We start from the raw sequence: 16,694 nt of genomic DNA, 5'->3' as shown, positions 1-16,694 counted from the left end.
CATATTATTTTAGTCATATTATTAGTTTTTTTAAGTGATTAAAAATACTTATTTGGATAATGAGAATCGATTTTATAATCGACACTGGTAACTGGATGCATGCAAGTGACGCATCCCTATTGCGTTTTTTCGATTGCCGTACACGTGCTGAGATTTATATTTTCTCATTTGCTAATTCTATAAAATTAAAACACATAGCTTTTGTTTTAAGGATTGTTTTCAAGAAGCACATTAAAATATTATCCCAGGAACACGATATTTGAGAATTAGTGAGTCCAAATTCTATTATTTTGACAAACAAGGGTGGGGCAAAATCTCGAAAGAGATCGCCACGTGTCTTTGAATTGATTTCATGTTTTTATGGCGAAAATTATTTCACCGGGTGGTTTTCACGACAAATTATTTATGTACTGAAACTTAAATTATGTTCATATAATTATTTTAATAATGAATAACATAACCACTAACCGCATCATAAAACATTTACATGAATGCACATCATTGATTAAATTTGTTGTTTATACTATGTGTATTTGTATTAATTGGCGATAGCTTTCCAATGTTTGTTATGATCATCATCATGAAACATACCAAGCCTTGATAAATTTTACAAAAGTATAAGTACTCATTGTCCACATAAAATTGTTGGAGTTACTGTATATCAATTTAAACATACATAAATAGATCCTTAGATTTCTTTAGATAACCAGAAGTATTTTAGATAACTTATCGCCTTAGTTACAAATTAATTAAAACTTATGAAAGTATAAAAATATGAAAATGGTTGAATATTTAACTAAGGTGTAAATACTTACTAAATTAAAATATAATTTTTGTATGTGCTATGTTCATGGCACACTATACAATATTACTTGTGTTGTTTTTACTTTTTCTATTACCTACTTAAAGAAATAAAATAATCAGATGATTATTTTATATCATAAAGAAGAAAAATAATCATCTGATTATATGAATAAGATTAATTATTTGAACCTTTTTTTTTTAAATAAATGACAATTTATAAAAATATATGGGCATTTCATACAACACAATAGCAACTTTAATTGTATAAATATTTTTTTTATACGAGTGTTACTTAATCAATATAATTACAACAGGTTAGAAGTACAAATGGAAATGGTGTCTGAGACGAAAGTGAATGGGAATGAGGTGGATACACCTGCGGAGGTGGTGGTTGAGAAGCCAGTCGGTCTACCACCCGGCAAATACACTCTAGTGGGATGGGACATGGATACCACCGGACGCAGACTTATTGATGAAGTAAGTTACATAACCACATTGCTGTATTAAAGTCAAAATTCTATAACATTTCGAAAACAGCCATACTCTATTTGTCCTTTCAACATATACACAAAACATTTCAAAATTATATCTGAGTTTGACCTAATCTTTATAATAAATTAGAGTATCAGAAGTCTTACTTAGACATATCTATATATTAATATGTGAGCCAAAAACGTTGTATCCCTTCTGAGGAAAAATGGAGAAACATAGGTGAATGAAATTTTGCACAGTTATAGTTTATATGGTGAAGGAGTGCATCAAGCTAATATTATTTTAAAATTATGCTTATAACACACATTTTTTTAACAAATAAAACATTACACACACTACAACATACACACCTAGAAAAATGACAGATTTTTGAGTGACAAGCCTATACATACGAATTATGGTTGAAGACAGTAGACAACAAGGTGACAAATTGAAAGTGGATTATAGTTTTTTTATTGAATCTTAGATACTATTAAGCAATGTTTACACGGCCAGTCTGAGATCAGCTGAGTCCCAGAGACAAGATAAAGTCAATATTTTTTAACAAAATATAGGTAGTAGTCCTAATGTCGTTGAAACTAAGGTCAAATTTCGACCATTGGACGATCTCTAGTGTTTATAATTGTAAAATAAAGTCCAAATTATTCAATATTTTTATATGTAACTTTCAGATATGTCAAATTGCTGCATACACTCCTAAGGAGGTTTACTCACAGTATATTATGCCTTATCGTGATTTAAACCCCGGTGCCCAAAGACGTCACAATGTACGTGTGGTTACGATTGGACGCTACCGCATGCTCAAGGACAATGTTACTCATAAGGTAATTAAGGAATTATAAAAACTCACTATAATTTGAAAAATATTTGCTCACTTATTGCACTACATAATTAACCCATCAAATCCCCAAGCGGCACCCGGCTGTCGCATAGCAATTGAAAATCTATTGTATCTGCTATTCCCACAATCGAGGTATTACTAAAATTCTATTTTAGTCAGAAGTTATTGAACAGCTACCATTTTTGCCAAGAGAATTATTTTATGAGTGCTTGCTTTGTTCCAGATTCTCAAAACAAAGTCTGAAATATCTGCACTGACTGACTTCCTTGACTGGTTGGAAAAAGAAAAGGGTGATGGCAAAGTGATTCTAATTTATCACGAGCCAAAAAGATTGTGTCCCACCATGCTACTCGAAGCCCTCACACGGTGAGTCAAATTTGTGACTGTTTCAACTTTCAACCATTATTAATATGATTATTTTAAGACTAAAATATGCAAAATAAACTCAACCTTATGAAGTTTTTATTAGTTGGCAAAACATGAATATTTTACCCAGCCGGACTGGAATATTACACAAAGGTTGGAGCAAAGGGCACTACTAGCACATACAGTAAATAATTCAACCAAAATCTGACTTGTTGCACAAGTCCTATCAGAATATTGACAGAAACATTGTCAAATGTAGAACAAAACTCTGTTTTTTTTATTTGATTAAATAAGCCCTATTACCCTATTCCAGTAGGCAAGTGAAGGAAAGGAAATAGGGGAGGGTAGGAAAGGGAATTGGGCCTCCGGTAAACTCACTCACTCGGCGAAACACAGCGCAAGAGCTGTTTCACGCCGGTTTTTCGTGAGAAAGTGGTATCTCCCGAGCCGGCCCGTTCGTGCCGAAGCATGGCTCTCCCACGTTACTTACTTGTTTACTGTCTGTGCTGGTGCTGCTGCCTAGTGTGAAAAAATTCAGTAATATCATATCCTATTATAACAAAACTATTTTTTTTTTACAGTTACAAGTTGTTGGAACGCTTTTCGTCAATAGTAGCTGGGTTTGCTGACAGCTATGCCCTTGCTGCCGATAAGTGCAAGTCCACAGTGAAGTCTATTTCCCTGCGAGTTTTGGCTCGCGTGTTATTAGATGCTGACACATTGTCAGTTGAGAGCGCTTTAGATCGTGCCACAGCTGCCTACCGCATTGTTGAACATCTTGCTCAAGGTATTTTGTTTTTAAATGCAAGGACTTGTTTTTGGTGCTAAAACAACTTTTATTTAAAATAGAATTAAATTTTCATGTCCCATAATATTTTTAACAACTCCACATATTTTATAGCTAACTAAAAAATTACTTGACAAGTTATTTTGAGTAGTATGAAATGAATTCAATAATGAAAACTTTCGATCTTACTGCTAAATCAGTCACTGCATCAGCAAAAGACGACCATAATCAATAGTAATTAAAAAAATCTTCCAGGCGAACAACAGGAGGTAGGCGCTGGAGGTGAGGGTGCTCCGGCAAGTATACACATGGTGGAGACGGCCCGCGTGTGGGCTCATCCTGTAGAGACCGAACTGGCGGCTCTTGATGAATTCAAAAAGTTACTAGAGAGGTAATAAATATGTTTATGAAGTAATTTGACAAACAGTACTACGACACCATTGAATAGCTTAACCATTGTGTAAATATATACTATCAAGAATTTGATTCATATGCAAAACGGGGACCTAAGTAGTTTGGTTGCGTTACGTCGAACTCAGCTGACAGATCACAATTAACATTGAATTGACATATTCGACCAAATAACGTTGGTCTGTCAAGTGCATAGGAATCAACTTCCTCAATGGTACATATTAACTAAAACTTTCGGCCCTTATCGGCGAATGTTTTGCGAATAAGTTATAAATATAAAAAATAAAATAAGGTTCAAGGGTTAATGCACGGAGCTAATACTAAGTTAATGAATGACTAAAGTGACCATTTATTATTTTTTTCAGAGCGGGACATACATGGACGGGAGGTGGGTGCGCCACCAATAAAGTTGAGAACCAACACTAATCATATCTTTATGTTTCCAGACAGAACACTTTCCGGCCGGTGTTCCACCCGCTGCTGCGGCTGCGGCTGGCGCTGCCGGAGCGCAAGCGCGTGACGCACTTACGCCGCCTGCTCGCCGACGCCGGCCTGCTCTACGACCAGGTTCACGCCGCCTGGCAGGAGCAACAGGTCGAAGGTGGGTTTTCCTTTTCAACGAGTCAAACATTCGAGTTATAACTATTTGTACTCATATGTTCCATGTATGCTCCAATGATACTATGTGGAATTGATTATTATTATTTGTGTTTTGTAGGTAATAAAATTTCATATTTCACTTATGTTATAGAGGAAGTTTTAAGTTTCAAAAATTGTGGTACCAATTTCAAAAAGCTTATTCTACATTCCTTTGCCTATTGTTTTATGCTAATTTTAAACTTCCAAAGAACAAGGATGTGTGTCTGGTGGTCCATAGCTATTTACGCAAAAAAAATATGCCTATTATCTATATATTAATATGTGAGAGAAAAGCTTTGTAATCCTTTTTACGAAAAATGGGGAAACGCAGGTGCATGAAATTTCGCACAGTTATAGTTTATATGGTGAAGAAGTGCATCAAGCTAATATATTTTAAAATTATGCTTTTATCATATATATTTTTAACAAATAAAACGTTACACACACTATGACACTACTACTAGAAAAAATGACAGATTTTTGAGTGACAAGCCTATACATACGAATTATACTCTTTTATTTATGGTTGAAGTCTGCTGACAACAAATTGACAAAATTGAAAATGGATTATTGTTTTTTTTTTTAATTTAATTTTAGATACTATTAGACAATGCTTACACGGGCAGTCTGAGATCAGCTAAGTCCCAGAGACAAGAGTTGAAAAAAAAATGATAAAGTCAATATTTTTTACAAAATATAGCCGTAGTAGTCCTAATGTCATTGAAACTAAGGTCGAATTTCGACCATTGGGCGATCTCTAGTATTATGAAATTGATAAACTATTACTACAGAGTTAATCTGGCGTTTCAGGTTTGGAGAAGCAGCTGAAGTCCATGTCTGTTACTGCAACTGATGAAGACATAAAAGAACTGATTGAAATATTTGACTGTCACTTTGATCCTGCCAAAGAGCCCAAGGGACTCAAGCTTGCTAAGAGACCTTATAGAAAAGTAAGTTGTAAACATTTGAATACATAAGTGGATGAACCGCGTATTATAATTACTGAATAGTAACTTATAATTTTGATAAACCTTCTAACTTACATACTTCATCACCTATAGTTTGTGCGTTTTATGATGATATGCGTGACACATTATAATTGACAATAGTAGGGAAGTTACCTAACAAAAATTAATCGATAATTTAAAAATATCGAATCACTTCGTAAAGGAATTGCAATCGAAATTATCGATTTCGTACTGACATTAGTTCAGTGGTGCCGGCGATTTAAGATGGCCGCCCTTTTTTATCGATTTGATTTCGATTCAACAGTCAATCTCTATTGACATAAGTTTCGTTTCATGCATATGACATTTTTCAAATTTTTTCGTAACAATAATTTTATACTCCTACATATTTCACAGTTAATATTTATAATTTTTATCAATAAGTTAGCATTTAGCATCTTTTCATTTTTATTCATTTACAATTATAGGAAACATTTGTTTTTGTAGATGGAATATAATTTATTACATTTTGTTTTTTTTTTGTTTTCTTGTAAGTAAAAAAAAAAACCCGTAGCAAGGAACGTGAAAACTGTCACCCATATCATCTTAGAACGCACAAACTATAGCTAATATACCTAGCCATACATAGAATCCACATTTTTTTTTATTTAAAATAGTTTTCCCGATCCTAAAGCCTCCATTTATGCAATAAAACAACAGTTTTCAATTTGTTACTTACCCGGTTTGTCTACTGTTGTCCTTATTTATTTGTCTTGTAACAAAAACAGGGTGTTGTGGAGTTAGGTCATGTGATATAAAAATGTAGAAAAAAAAAAGAATATAAAAGTTTGTGTAGCATTAGTTAACAAATATTTTTTTTAAATAATTCTCTTAGGTTTAGACACACGCCTTACAAATATTATAACAAATGTTTCAGAACACCACCTCGACTGGGGAAACCGGTGAAGGGGAAGGGAGTTCCAGCAATTCTCAGAAGTCCTCTTCCCAGAGTTCTCCAACTAAAGTTAAGAATGGTAATATTATGTGAAATTTAAATTACATTCAATTTTCATGTTTTTTTTAAAACATCAAACTCAATATAATGTGAATATCTTGCAGAGGTAGCCGAGGCAGATCCTAGTCAAGCAACAGATACGGTAACCACCAATTAAATGTATGGACACACTGTACAACTCACATCACTGTCGTTAATATTAAAACGAAACCATAATGATGTGAAAACATTTATTCATATTATACATTTAGCATAAGTCTCCTTTGGAATTGAAAAGCATTTGTTTTACACGCATTGGTGATAAGTACATGATTTTTTTTACTTGGAGCAATCTATTTATGTTTGCTTTGCATAGTATACTGATATATATGTATATATACATAGATTGTGTAGGTGAGTGCCTTAGCAACTCGGTGTTTGAAGATGTAACTTTTATATACACTTTTGTGTACAGAGTCGCGACATTTTGTTTTGTGAATTCATACTTTTGGGTGTAATATGCTTTCGATGAAGTGTAGGAAAACGAGCAGGGAGCCCAAAGATTCTTTGTATATGAATATTTTTTAACACGCACTTAACATTTATACAATTTTCCAGTGACTTAATATTAACGTAAAGATAGAGTATATTTTTACCATATTTACAGTAGGTGTATGTGTTATGGCTTAAACCATGGATCGCAAAGTACAATTTATCGTACTGTAGCTTATTTTAATTTTATTATGTGCAATCACATGGAAAGGATGGATTGAATTATTTACATCCGCCAATATTTTAAAACTTTTAGGTTTTTTCTTTTAACATCTGCATAATATAATGTCTGTACAAGAGCATTCGCGTTACTAATAAGCTGGCATATTGATTTCATTTGCCATAGAATATTCGCTAAGTTTCCTTACCGTTATTTAAGCAGCATAATAAAAACAGTGTGTACCTATTAACTTACCTCTAATATAGTTAGTTTTAACATAGACTGTATATATTATTTATATTTCTTATTTTGTTCAGATCTCTAATATTAATAAACACATAAGTCTTAAGTTAGTTTTTAATTTGCACTCCTATTCCAAATCAACTTTATTTTTATGAGAGAATACCATATTTGTAACTTGATCAAGGAACCAAGCTGCGTTATTGTTGCAGTAAAATAGTAGAATAGGTACTGTTTCGAGCCTCTATGGCGCTTTGGGAGCTTAAAATAAATCTAATAGTAGGTTTAAAATTAAATTTATTTCATATTGTAACTGCATCTTGTTTTGTCCATCCTTCAGCCAAATGTTCCCTTACTGCTTTGTCAAGTACAATCTGTAATTAAGTAAGTACTAGTATATAATTACGTAGGTTTAATTTTATGTTTGCACTCGCAATAGACACTGAGCTACAGGTGGGCAAAAGTGCATTGAAACGTCAAACGGTTCGTGTAAATAGTGCATGGCATGCGCGTGGCCTTCTGGAACTTGCCCTGCGCACTTCGATTTTAATCATCAAATAAGTGACATAGGCTATAATAATATATTTTATATCCGTGCGAAGCTAGGGCAGGTCGCTAGTTAGCAATATTTCTTTGGATAGTTGGATATATTAATGATAGTAATTTATATGTCGTTACTAGTAAATTCTTGTCTGACAAACCACTTTAAGTACTTACCATCAAACAAGTGCAAAACATGATGATACATATTATAATAAAAAATATAAAAACCTCAATATCCCTGCAACCCTGCATTGCCCGGCTTAGTACTATGTCGAAATAATCCATGTGTAGTCTGTGTGACATATCCAGTAATGCAATGCTACCTGGAATATAATATTGTTAGTTAATTCCAAAGTCTACAAGTACAAAAAGGTTTAAAACAAAAGAATAGAAGACAGATAAAATGGAGAACATCAAGTTGGATGGAATATACTGTCTTGTAGGCTTAGCATGGTCACCACAGAAGCGGTTTCTTTTTACAGAAGAATAGACAAAGTTACGGACAAAGATGCCGCCTGCTAATCAATCAAGGTTAAAATCTCAACTACTTATAATTAAACTTAAATAACATTTTACATATTATATATGTGGTAAATGATGTGGATATCACAATTACTTATATGTATAGAGTAAGACTGTGTGTAAACGTATTTTATATTATGATATTGTTTTTTTTAGCCTAATAAACAATAAAAAATAAAAAAAGATAATCCGCCATTTTGGCATTAAAATCTGTCAGTGTGTCCATTCTTTCCTGTTTCTAATGATAATAAGCCTGCTGTATCCCAATTTATACTAAAAAGTGGAAAGTACATGTCCTTGCAGTCTGTCAAGAAAGAGTAGATGCTGATAAAAATTTTCTAATTGTCATCACTAGACATCGGATTGTATGCACGATCAAAGTGCCGAAATATGCACGAAAAAATGGCCGAAATATGCACAATCAAAAGTCACTTATTATAAAAATGTATTCTTTTTGGAAGAGTTTTCCGGTGTTGCTCATAATAAATGCACTAATTTTCATAATTCCATTAAATCCAGGACTTTTTCATTTTTCCTTACTTACAATCTTAGTGCCCATGGAAGTTAATTACCGACTTTATTCAATTTTTTTTCAAATGTAGCCTACTAGAAACATTTTGTTTCTAGAAAGATATTGTACTTCGGGTGTATTGCGGAAGTCTTTAAACAAGGGTGGGCTACATATTTGAAGGATTTTGATCTATCATACCTCTGTTTCGTGGCCTCGGTGTGTATTATGATAGCTAGTTGTATATAAAAATAAAAACGCCTGTTAAATAAAAATAGCAATCTTGCGGGTTCTCGACGTCCTCAAATCCAGCCAGGCATAATAATTGTAGGCCAGAACATTTGTCATATACAAAAGTGATTGCAACCCCAGTTTGCGGCTATCGTGCAACTGGCAATCATGGATATTCATGTACAAAATGCATAAAACTTTAATTTTGTATCAAAATAATTAAAAAAATCGATGCTTCAATTTTGATGAAGAACTATGTCTGTGTACGGGCTGGCAACCCTAGGGGGGGTATTACATGATCATTTATATTGGATCATTTCTATGATCATATATAGGATCCAATATATATGATCATTTGATCTGCTTATTACATTATCATATTTCATTGATCCTATTTTACGTCATATGTGATTTCAATAGCCAATGGAGAACGCTAACGCTGACAGGTATTGACGTCAGGGTTACTAGATCTCAGAGAATTCGATGTGTCAAAAGACATCGTCATTTTTAATATGGCTTGTTTTTTGTTATTTCAGCAAGATTATCCAAGTATAGAAAAATAATTACATTACATTATTTGAACCATATTAACGAACAAGAAATTAAAAACTCTTTTTTATATTAAATAACTGGCAACACCCATTTCTATGACGGTATTGGATCAAATCTCTCAGCAAATGTCAAAAATCTATGATCAAGGAAGAAATGAATCATATGTCTATATTACATTATCCAATATCATTGACTCAATGATCTCGGATCCAATATATATGATAATCTAATATCCCCCTAGGTTGCGGCCGACTTAGAGCTGGCTACCATTTATACCTTATTTTGTCTCGTCATTTTCTTTCAAATGATGTAAAATTTACTAAAAAAATAATTTATTCAAATTATGCATTTATCTCATGAACATTAAACTTAATTAGAGGTACTTGCGGCTACTTATGACAAGGCAACCCAACATTAATCCATTCTATACGTTCTAAAGATTATTTTAAAATATATTTGATCGAAAAAAACGATTCATGCAGGATTTTACGGGCGGATGCAATCCATACTAATATTATAAATGCGAAAGTGTGTCTGTCTGTTACCTCTTCACGCTCAAACCGCTGAATCAATTTTGCTGAAATTTGGCATGGAGATACTTTGAGTCCTGGGAAAGGACATAGGATACTTTTTTCTCTGAGAAATGTACGGTTCCCGCGCGATAAACGAGTTTTGGCGCAACGGAGTTGCGGGCGTCATCTAGTACTATTATAAAGGAACCTTGACACATTTTGATCCCCATATAATGTTTTTATACTTTTTATGTGATTTCAAAATAATTTTCAGTGTCTACTCTTTTTTGACAAGCTATACCTATAATGTTGGAGAAATTCTCTGTAAATAATCACATACCAGTGTTAGGTAAACTGGCAACAGTGAGAACCACGCCCCCCGCCGCTTCCTCGACGTGTCCGACGTCGACGAGCGGCGCGGGCACGCCCTCCCGCCACGCCATCGACGCTGTGCTTGCGCACGCGTACGCACGCATCGGCACGCCCGCGTCCACGAGCGCCAGCGTCGCCGCGTTCACGCATGCGCAGTACGCGCCGCCGTCCGCCTAGCAAGATAATAATCGTACATCAACAAAATCCATCAATAATAATTTTATATACAGGTTGTTCACACTGGCTCGAGAGTCGAGACAGAAAAAAATGGCAAAAATTGGAGGAGGCTTTCACCGCCAGAGGCGGTTCTTATATATGTCGCAGGCGTATTGCATAATCCGCCGTTTTACATTAAGGCGTTTTGTAATGCGGCGGTTTAACGATTAGCCGGATTGTCATTGCGATACGTTCTTCTATATGGCGGCCCACGTTTAGCCGCATCGCACTTTCTTCGTACCGATACTTTCTTTACTGTTTTACATCGAGATTATTATTAGAAATTCTTTAATTGCACCTGAAAATTGTTCTGAAATTTACTGATTTCTTTGTTTAATTCACTCAAAACTTCGCAATTTAGCAACACACTTTCGGTATCCAACGCCAAGCTGTTATGTCACAGGCAGCGCCAAGAGTATTAAGAATCGGAACTAAAAACTGTCAAAGAGGCGACTTATCTTTCGCTTTATTACATGGCTAGCCGTTTTGAATAACGTATGGCGCCGAATACATTCCAGCGTTTTTTCATTCAGCCGCATTCAATCCGGCTAATCAATAAATCGCTGCATTATAAAACGGCCCTTTTTTTTAAAACAGCTAGCCGTAATGTAAAACAGCGGATTATACAATGTGCCTGCGACATAATATAATAAGGATTGCCTATGGTTAAATATTTTTTTTCTTGTAATACTGGATGCAATTAAAACTTCCTGACAATTTTTTTCCAGGGCTTAGGTATCATTAGGAGAGTACATTTAACAAAAAAAATTGGGTGTTATTTTTTTTTAATTACATATTTTATCCTATTTAAAATCGTTGCAGAACGGTTACTCGCGGCGCAGGGGGATGAGCGGGGGTGTCGCGGGGGGAGGCGCTCGCGCGGGGGCACGTCACGCGCGGGCGACGCGTCGTGTCCATTAATTGTTTTTTTTTTACTTTGGGAACAATGCTGGGAGCTCAAAAAAATCCATTGTCATACCCATACGAATTGCCGATCAGGGCAATTTGTATGGGTATGAAGACAGCATTTTTTTTAGTGGGGTTTATACAGGTGTTCACCCAAACAATCTGTATAAGCTCTTTTATGAAACTTCAAATTATCTATTGTTCATAATAAACATAAAAAAGAAGATACACAAAAGGGTAAGAGACAAACAAAAACACTCTTTGCATTTACAAGATTTAGTCTACATGGTATACCTGTAAAACTTCTACGTAAACATCAATTTGTGACCGAGGGTACAGCTCCGTCTTTATAGCTGCAGTTAATGCTTGTCTAAGGTGCATAGACATTTCTTGAGACTTACGATCACCACGAGGACGATTTTTTCTTTCACCTAAAAATATAGTTTACCTTCTACAGGAAGAATTTAGAAACATTTTACTTTAAACTAGTTTAAATCATTACATTAAAAAAAATTGTAAGTAACCATAGATATTCCAAAAAGGTCTAATGTACAATATTTTATTAATAATAAAAAGCTTTAGTTTACCTGTTGAAAAAGTAGCCATACTGTATTGGCAATTAACCACTACACCCTCTGTTGAACTTTTTGATTTTGCAGCCTGTAAAACAGTAATTTGGTAATATTTATTTAATAAAAACAAATGATAATATAATTATTGTTTGTAGTAGTTTATAGTTATTGTTGTTAAATATATCTACTGTGAAATCCAACGATATAAGATACATACACACAAATATTAAGGCCTTTTTAACATCTGCATTTCAAAAGTATTTTTATTGACAAAATTACTTTAACAGTACCTGATGAGGACCATAAACAGCAGCTAAAACTTTTGTATTGCCTTGTTCTAAATAAGCACTCCCGTCTGGCTGCGTGAATACCCCCAATTTACATCTTATTCGTCTCAACTCATCGGGCCTTCTTCCATCTAGTCGTAATCCTTGACTCGAAAGTAAATCCGGAGCAGGCATTCTTATAACTTATGTAATCAAATATTTTACTTAAAAAATAATAATATTATTGATGTAAATTGTAAATAAAAAGATAACCTAAAATTTAAATTTTAAAATGACATATATATTTTTAATTTATTGGGAGCTGGAAACCATAGATAAAGTATTATGCGGGCACCAGATGTGATCAATGATGAAATACTCAAACCAGATATGTTACTACCGCGCGCGTTGTGAAGCTTAAATACGGCCCAATTGGGCTGTCTGTTGTTTAGTCTGCATCGAGCGCAGTCACGAATGTGCCGCGTCTTGTCTTACCTAAATAAATTAAAAATGACGTCGTGCGTGTATCGAAAATGTATCAATTATGACACGAAAGTAAACAAAACACATGGAATCTCTTACCACATGTCTTGATTGCAATAAATACCTCGATTATTTACATTTTCAATTATTTTTTCGAAAAATTTGGAAAAAAATTAATTTTCGTCATAGCAATAGCGGCATAGAAAGAGACAGCGATACGATTCGACGTTTAAAAATAGAACTGTCTCTTTTACGTAAATGGTTTTTCGTATCTTTTGTTTCACTCATCTGTCAAATTTGTCAATGTCTGCAATTTTGAATTTGAAAATTGTTCGGAAAAGATTTAAGCCGGAAAATAGTATGGACGTAACATATCTGTATAAGTACAACATCATTGCCCCCGCGTTCCAGATGACGTTAGAAACGCTCACGCTCAAGACCGTAGTTTTTCCCGTTCCATTAGCTTGTGAGCGTCAGTGATACAAACCCAAGTGGAACGGATTATGGATCGTTTTGAGCGTTTTGGGAAAAGTTTAAAAAAAGAACTAAGTATATTTTTTTATACATAGGTACATTGAACCGAACTTAGATATTACGATCCTTTTCTTCAAGTCGTAAATAAAAGTAATTTTATTGTTTATAGTTACATTTATTTTACAAATAAAATACATAACATTATATTTGTTTCGTTTTTAGTATTACATTTTTTTTTACTTAATTACTCATATTTTAATATAGTTAAACTTGTATTATATTTGAGTTTTCACATTGAATCATATTTTAATAACATAACCACATGTACTTTGAATATTGACTATTGTCACAATATACGTATAAACTTTAGGTAACAATACCGCTTAATGCTTAGTCAAGTACGAGTAAGTCAACAGGTATAGGAAAGATGAAAATTAGTATTAATTATTATATTTTGTAAGAAATCATTTGACCTTTCATTTAAAACAATTTATTATTTTAAATGAAAGGTCAAATTATTTTCCAATCAAAATATTTCATTAAATGTTATTTAATTTATTTGATTAAAATATTATTTGTAATGAAATTATATAAAGTTTTTTTGTCTCTACTCTCTCCTGAAAACTTTCCGAACATGGCTTTCGCGATATAATTACGTTAAAATAAAAAAAAAAAACTAGAACGCCCACTTTGACCCATCTTCGTCAAGGGTCGTTTTGAGCGAAAATGATGACGTCATGAGTGACGTCATAGCCGCGATCAAAACGACCCTGGTCGCCAAAGGGAACGGCAGAAGGGGACGTTTTGAGCGTTTTGGTCAAAATTAACGTCATCTGGAACGCAGCCTGCATGTGATCAAATACGCAAATTCGCCAAGTGTGGCACTGACATTTGCCTCTTTGTGCAAAGTTATTGCTGGCATTTTCCTATTTGTGCAAAGTTTGCTCAAACTTTGAAGCCCATGTCTGGCGCCGGCTTTATAGTATAGATGTAGTCTTAGCCCGTCATCGCGTGGCCATTTTTTGCTCTTTTTTTCATACAAGTAGTGTGCGTTTATTTTCTTGAATATTTCTATCTGTCGATTATTTCGAAACACAATAAGATACAGGAAAGAAAGTCAATTAGTTCATGATATCGATGTAAGTGACGTGATCAATGATGAAATACTCAAATCAGATATGTTACTACCGCGCGCGTTGTGAAGCTTCAAATACGGCCCAATTGGGCCGTCTGTTGTTTAGTCTACATCGAGCGCAGTCACGAACGTGCCGCGTCTTGTCTTACCTAAATAAATTGAAAATGACGTCGTGCGTGTTTCGAAAATGACTCGAAAGTAAACAAAACACATGGAATCTCTTACCACATGTCTTGATTGCAATAAATACCTCGATTATTTACATTTTCAATAATTTTTTCGAACAATCTGGAAAAATCGAATTTTCGTCATATCTCAGGCGAAGAAAGAGACAGCGATACGATTCGACGTTTAAAAATAGAACTGTCTCTTTTATGTAAATGATTTTTCGTATCTTTTGTTTCACTTATCTGTCAAATTTGTCAATGTCTGCAATTTTGAATTTGAAAATTGTTCGGAAGAGATTTTAGTCGGAAAATAGTATGGACGTAACATATCTGTATAAGTAAAATATCATCGACTAGCTGTTGCCCACGACTTCGTCCGCGTGGACTTCAGTTTATAGCGCGCGATGTCAACAAAATTGGTGTCAAAAGCTTTTATAAAAAAACCCTGGTACCCCTTAAATCAATACAGCTGTGCAGTGTGCACACAATAAGTATTTCATTTTTTTATATTAAACTTTATATTTTATGCCAAATTTTAAAGCTTATTTAGCCCTCCAATTACACAACTTTACCCATAAACTATTTATCATTGATAGATTTAAGGTTACGTCACTGCACAGATAAAGTACTGAGTTATTTAATACCGTAGAATAGATATAACAATCGAAAAAAATCGAAACTTAAATGTAAGATACCACATCTTATAGAAAGACTTTTGAGCAAGTGTCAGCGCGATGTAGAAGACGCACGGCGCCATCTATTATGAATTGTTGGAACTAACTTAATTTGAACAAATTTACGCATTTTCACCCCCTTACAACCCTTTTTTCCAGTAAAAAAGTAGCCTATGTCCTTTCTCAGGCTTTAGACTATCTGTATACAAAATTTCATTACAATCGGTTCGGAAGTTTTGGCGTTTGGCGTGAAAGCGAGACTGACAGACAGACAGACAGACAGACAGACAGACAGACAGACAGACAGAGATACTTTTGGCGTTTGGCGTGAAAGCGAGACTGACAGACAGACAGATAGACAGAGATACTTTCGCATTTATAATATTAGTATAGATTATGTGCACACTGCACAGCTGTTTTTGGGTATTTTGATTAATTAAGGGCCGCGCTACACCGGAATGGTGCTGCCATGCGAGGCGAGCACTTTCAGCGCTGCCATTCCGGTGTAGCGTGGCCCTAAGAGGGGTACCACTTACCAGGGTTTTAAAAAGTTTTTTAATTTGACACAAATTTTGTTGACACCGCGCGCTATAAACTAAAGTCCACGCAGACGATGTCGCGGGCAACAGCTAGTTATGAATAAAAACAATATTATATAGTAAAGTAGGTATGATTAGTTCTGTTATAATAATAAAGTAAAAAATAAAACGCCATCTGTTTTCATATATTAGAATTAAAATGTTGAATGCATTGATATATTTTCTGGATGGAATATAGGCCAACACGGTACACTCGAACTCCTTTATTTTAGAGCGCCTTCTGTTGTCAACTTGTCATTATATTAGAAATGCAGTAGGAGTTCTATAAGATAAGATAGATTGATTATTATTATACCAAGTGATTATATTATTAAACATAATATTCTAACGTATTAAAAACTATAAACAAAAACATACTAACTTATAAGTATGATTAGTTCTATGTTACAATAAAGTAAAAAATAAAACGCCATCTGTTGAATCGTATTAGAACTAAAATGTTCATTGCATCGATATATTTCTGGATTTTTTATAATATTATACTTAGAATATGTTTAAGATTTTTGAAATTTTATTTTAATACACATCCAAGACCAAGGAACTTAAAAAACTTTTTGTTCCGCCTGCGGGACTCGAACCCAGGACCCCCGGGATGAGCGCTGGCCACGCGCAATGCGAATTCATTTTCATCGATATTTTCATGGAAATAAGATATTTTTCCACATCAAAATGTAGCCTATGTCCTTTCTCAGACTCTAGAATAACTGTGTACAAAATTTCATTGCAATC

General features: G+C 34.2%; 2 protein-coding genes across 2 annotated transcripts; one reads left to right on the top strand and one right to left on the bottom strand.

Moving 5' to 3' along the window:
- The first annotated feature begins 110 nt into the window (after positions 1-110).
- On the top strand, positions 111-7,342 carry LOC121727903 (maternal protein exuperantia-1). Its single transcript, XM_042115949.1, has 10 exons — positions 111-269; positions 1,119-1,281; positions 1,968-2,120; positions 2,361-2,503; positions 3,085-3,290; positions 3,546-3,681; positions 4,148-4,302; positions 5,151-5,290; positions 6,225-6,321; positions 6,407-7,342. The coding sequence occupies exons 2-10, from the start codon at positions 1,132-1,134 to the stop codon at positions 6,457-6,459; spliced, it is 1,233 nt and encodes a 410-aa protein (XP_041971883.1). The 5' UTR covers positions 111-269; positions 1,119-1,131; the 3' UTR covers positions 6,460-7,342.
- A 171-nt stretch (positions 7,343-7,513) lies between these two features.
- On the bottom strand, positions 7,514-12,680 carry LOC121727730 (exosome complex component RRP41). Its single transcript, XM_042115710.1, has 6 exons — positions 12,458-12,680; positions 12,183-12,255; positions 11,890-12,026; positions 10,442-10,646; positions 8,005-8,099; positions 7,514-7,607 (listed from the first exon to the last, which is right to left on the bottom strand). Exons 1-6 carry the CDS (start codon positions 12,626-12,628, stop codon positions 7,536-7,538), a joined length of 753 nt encoding a protein of 250 aa, XP_041971644.1. The 5' UTR covers positions 12,629-12,680; the 3' UTR covers positions 7,514-7,535.
- Positions 12,681-16,694: the final 4,014 nt, after the last annotated feature.

This window comes from Aricia agestis, chromosome 6 (assembly GCF_905147365.1).
Source record: "Aricia agestis chromosome 6, ilAriAges1.1, whole genome shotgun sequence".
NCBI classification, from domain to species: domain Eukaryota; kingdom Metazoa; phylum Arthropoda; class Insecta; order Lepidoptera; family Lycaenidae; genus Aricia; species Aricia agestis.
The sequence above is the reverse complement of the archived record's forward strand: the minus strand, read 5'-3'. Positions and strand labels throughout refer to the sequence as shown.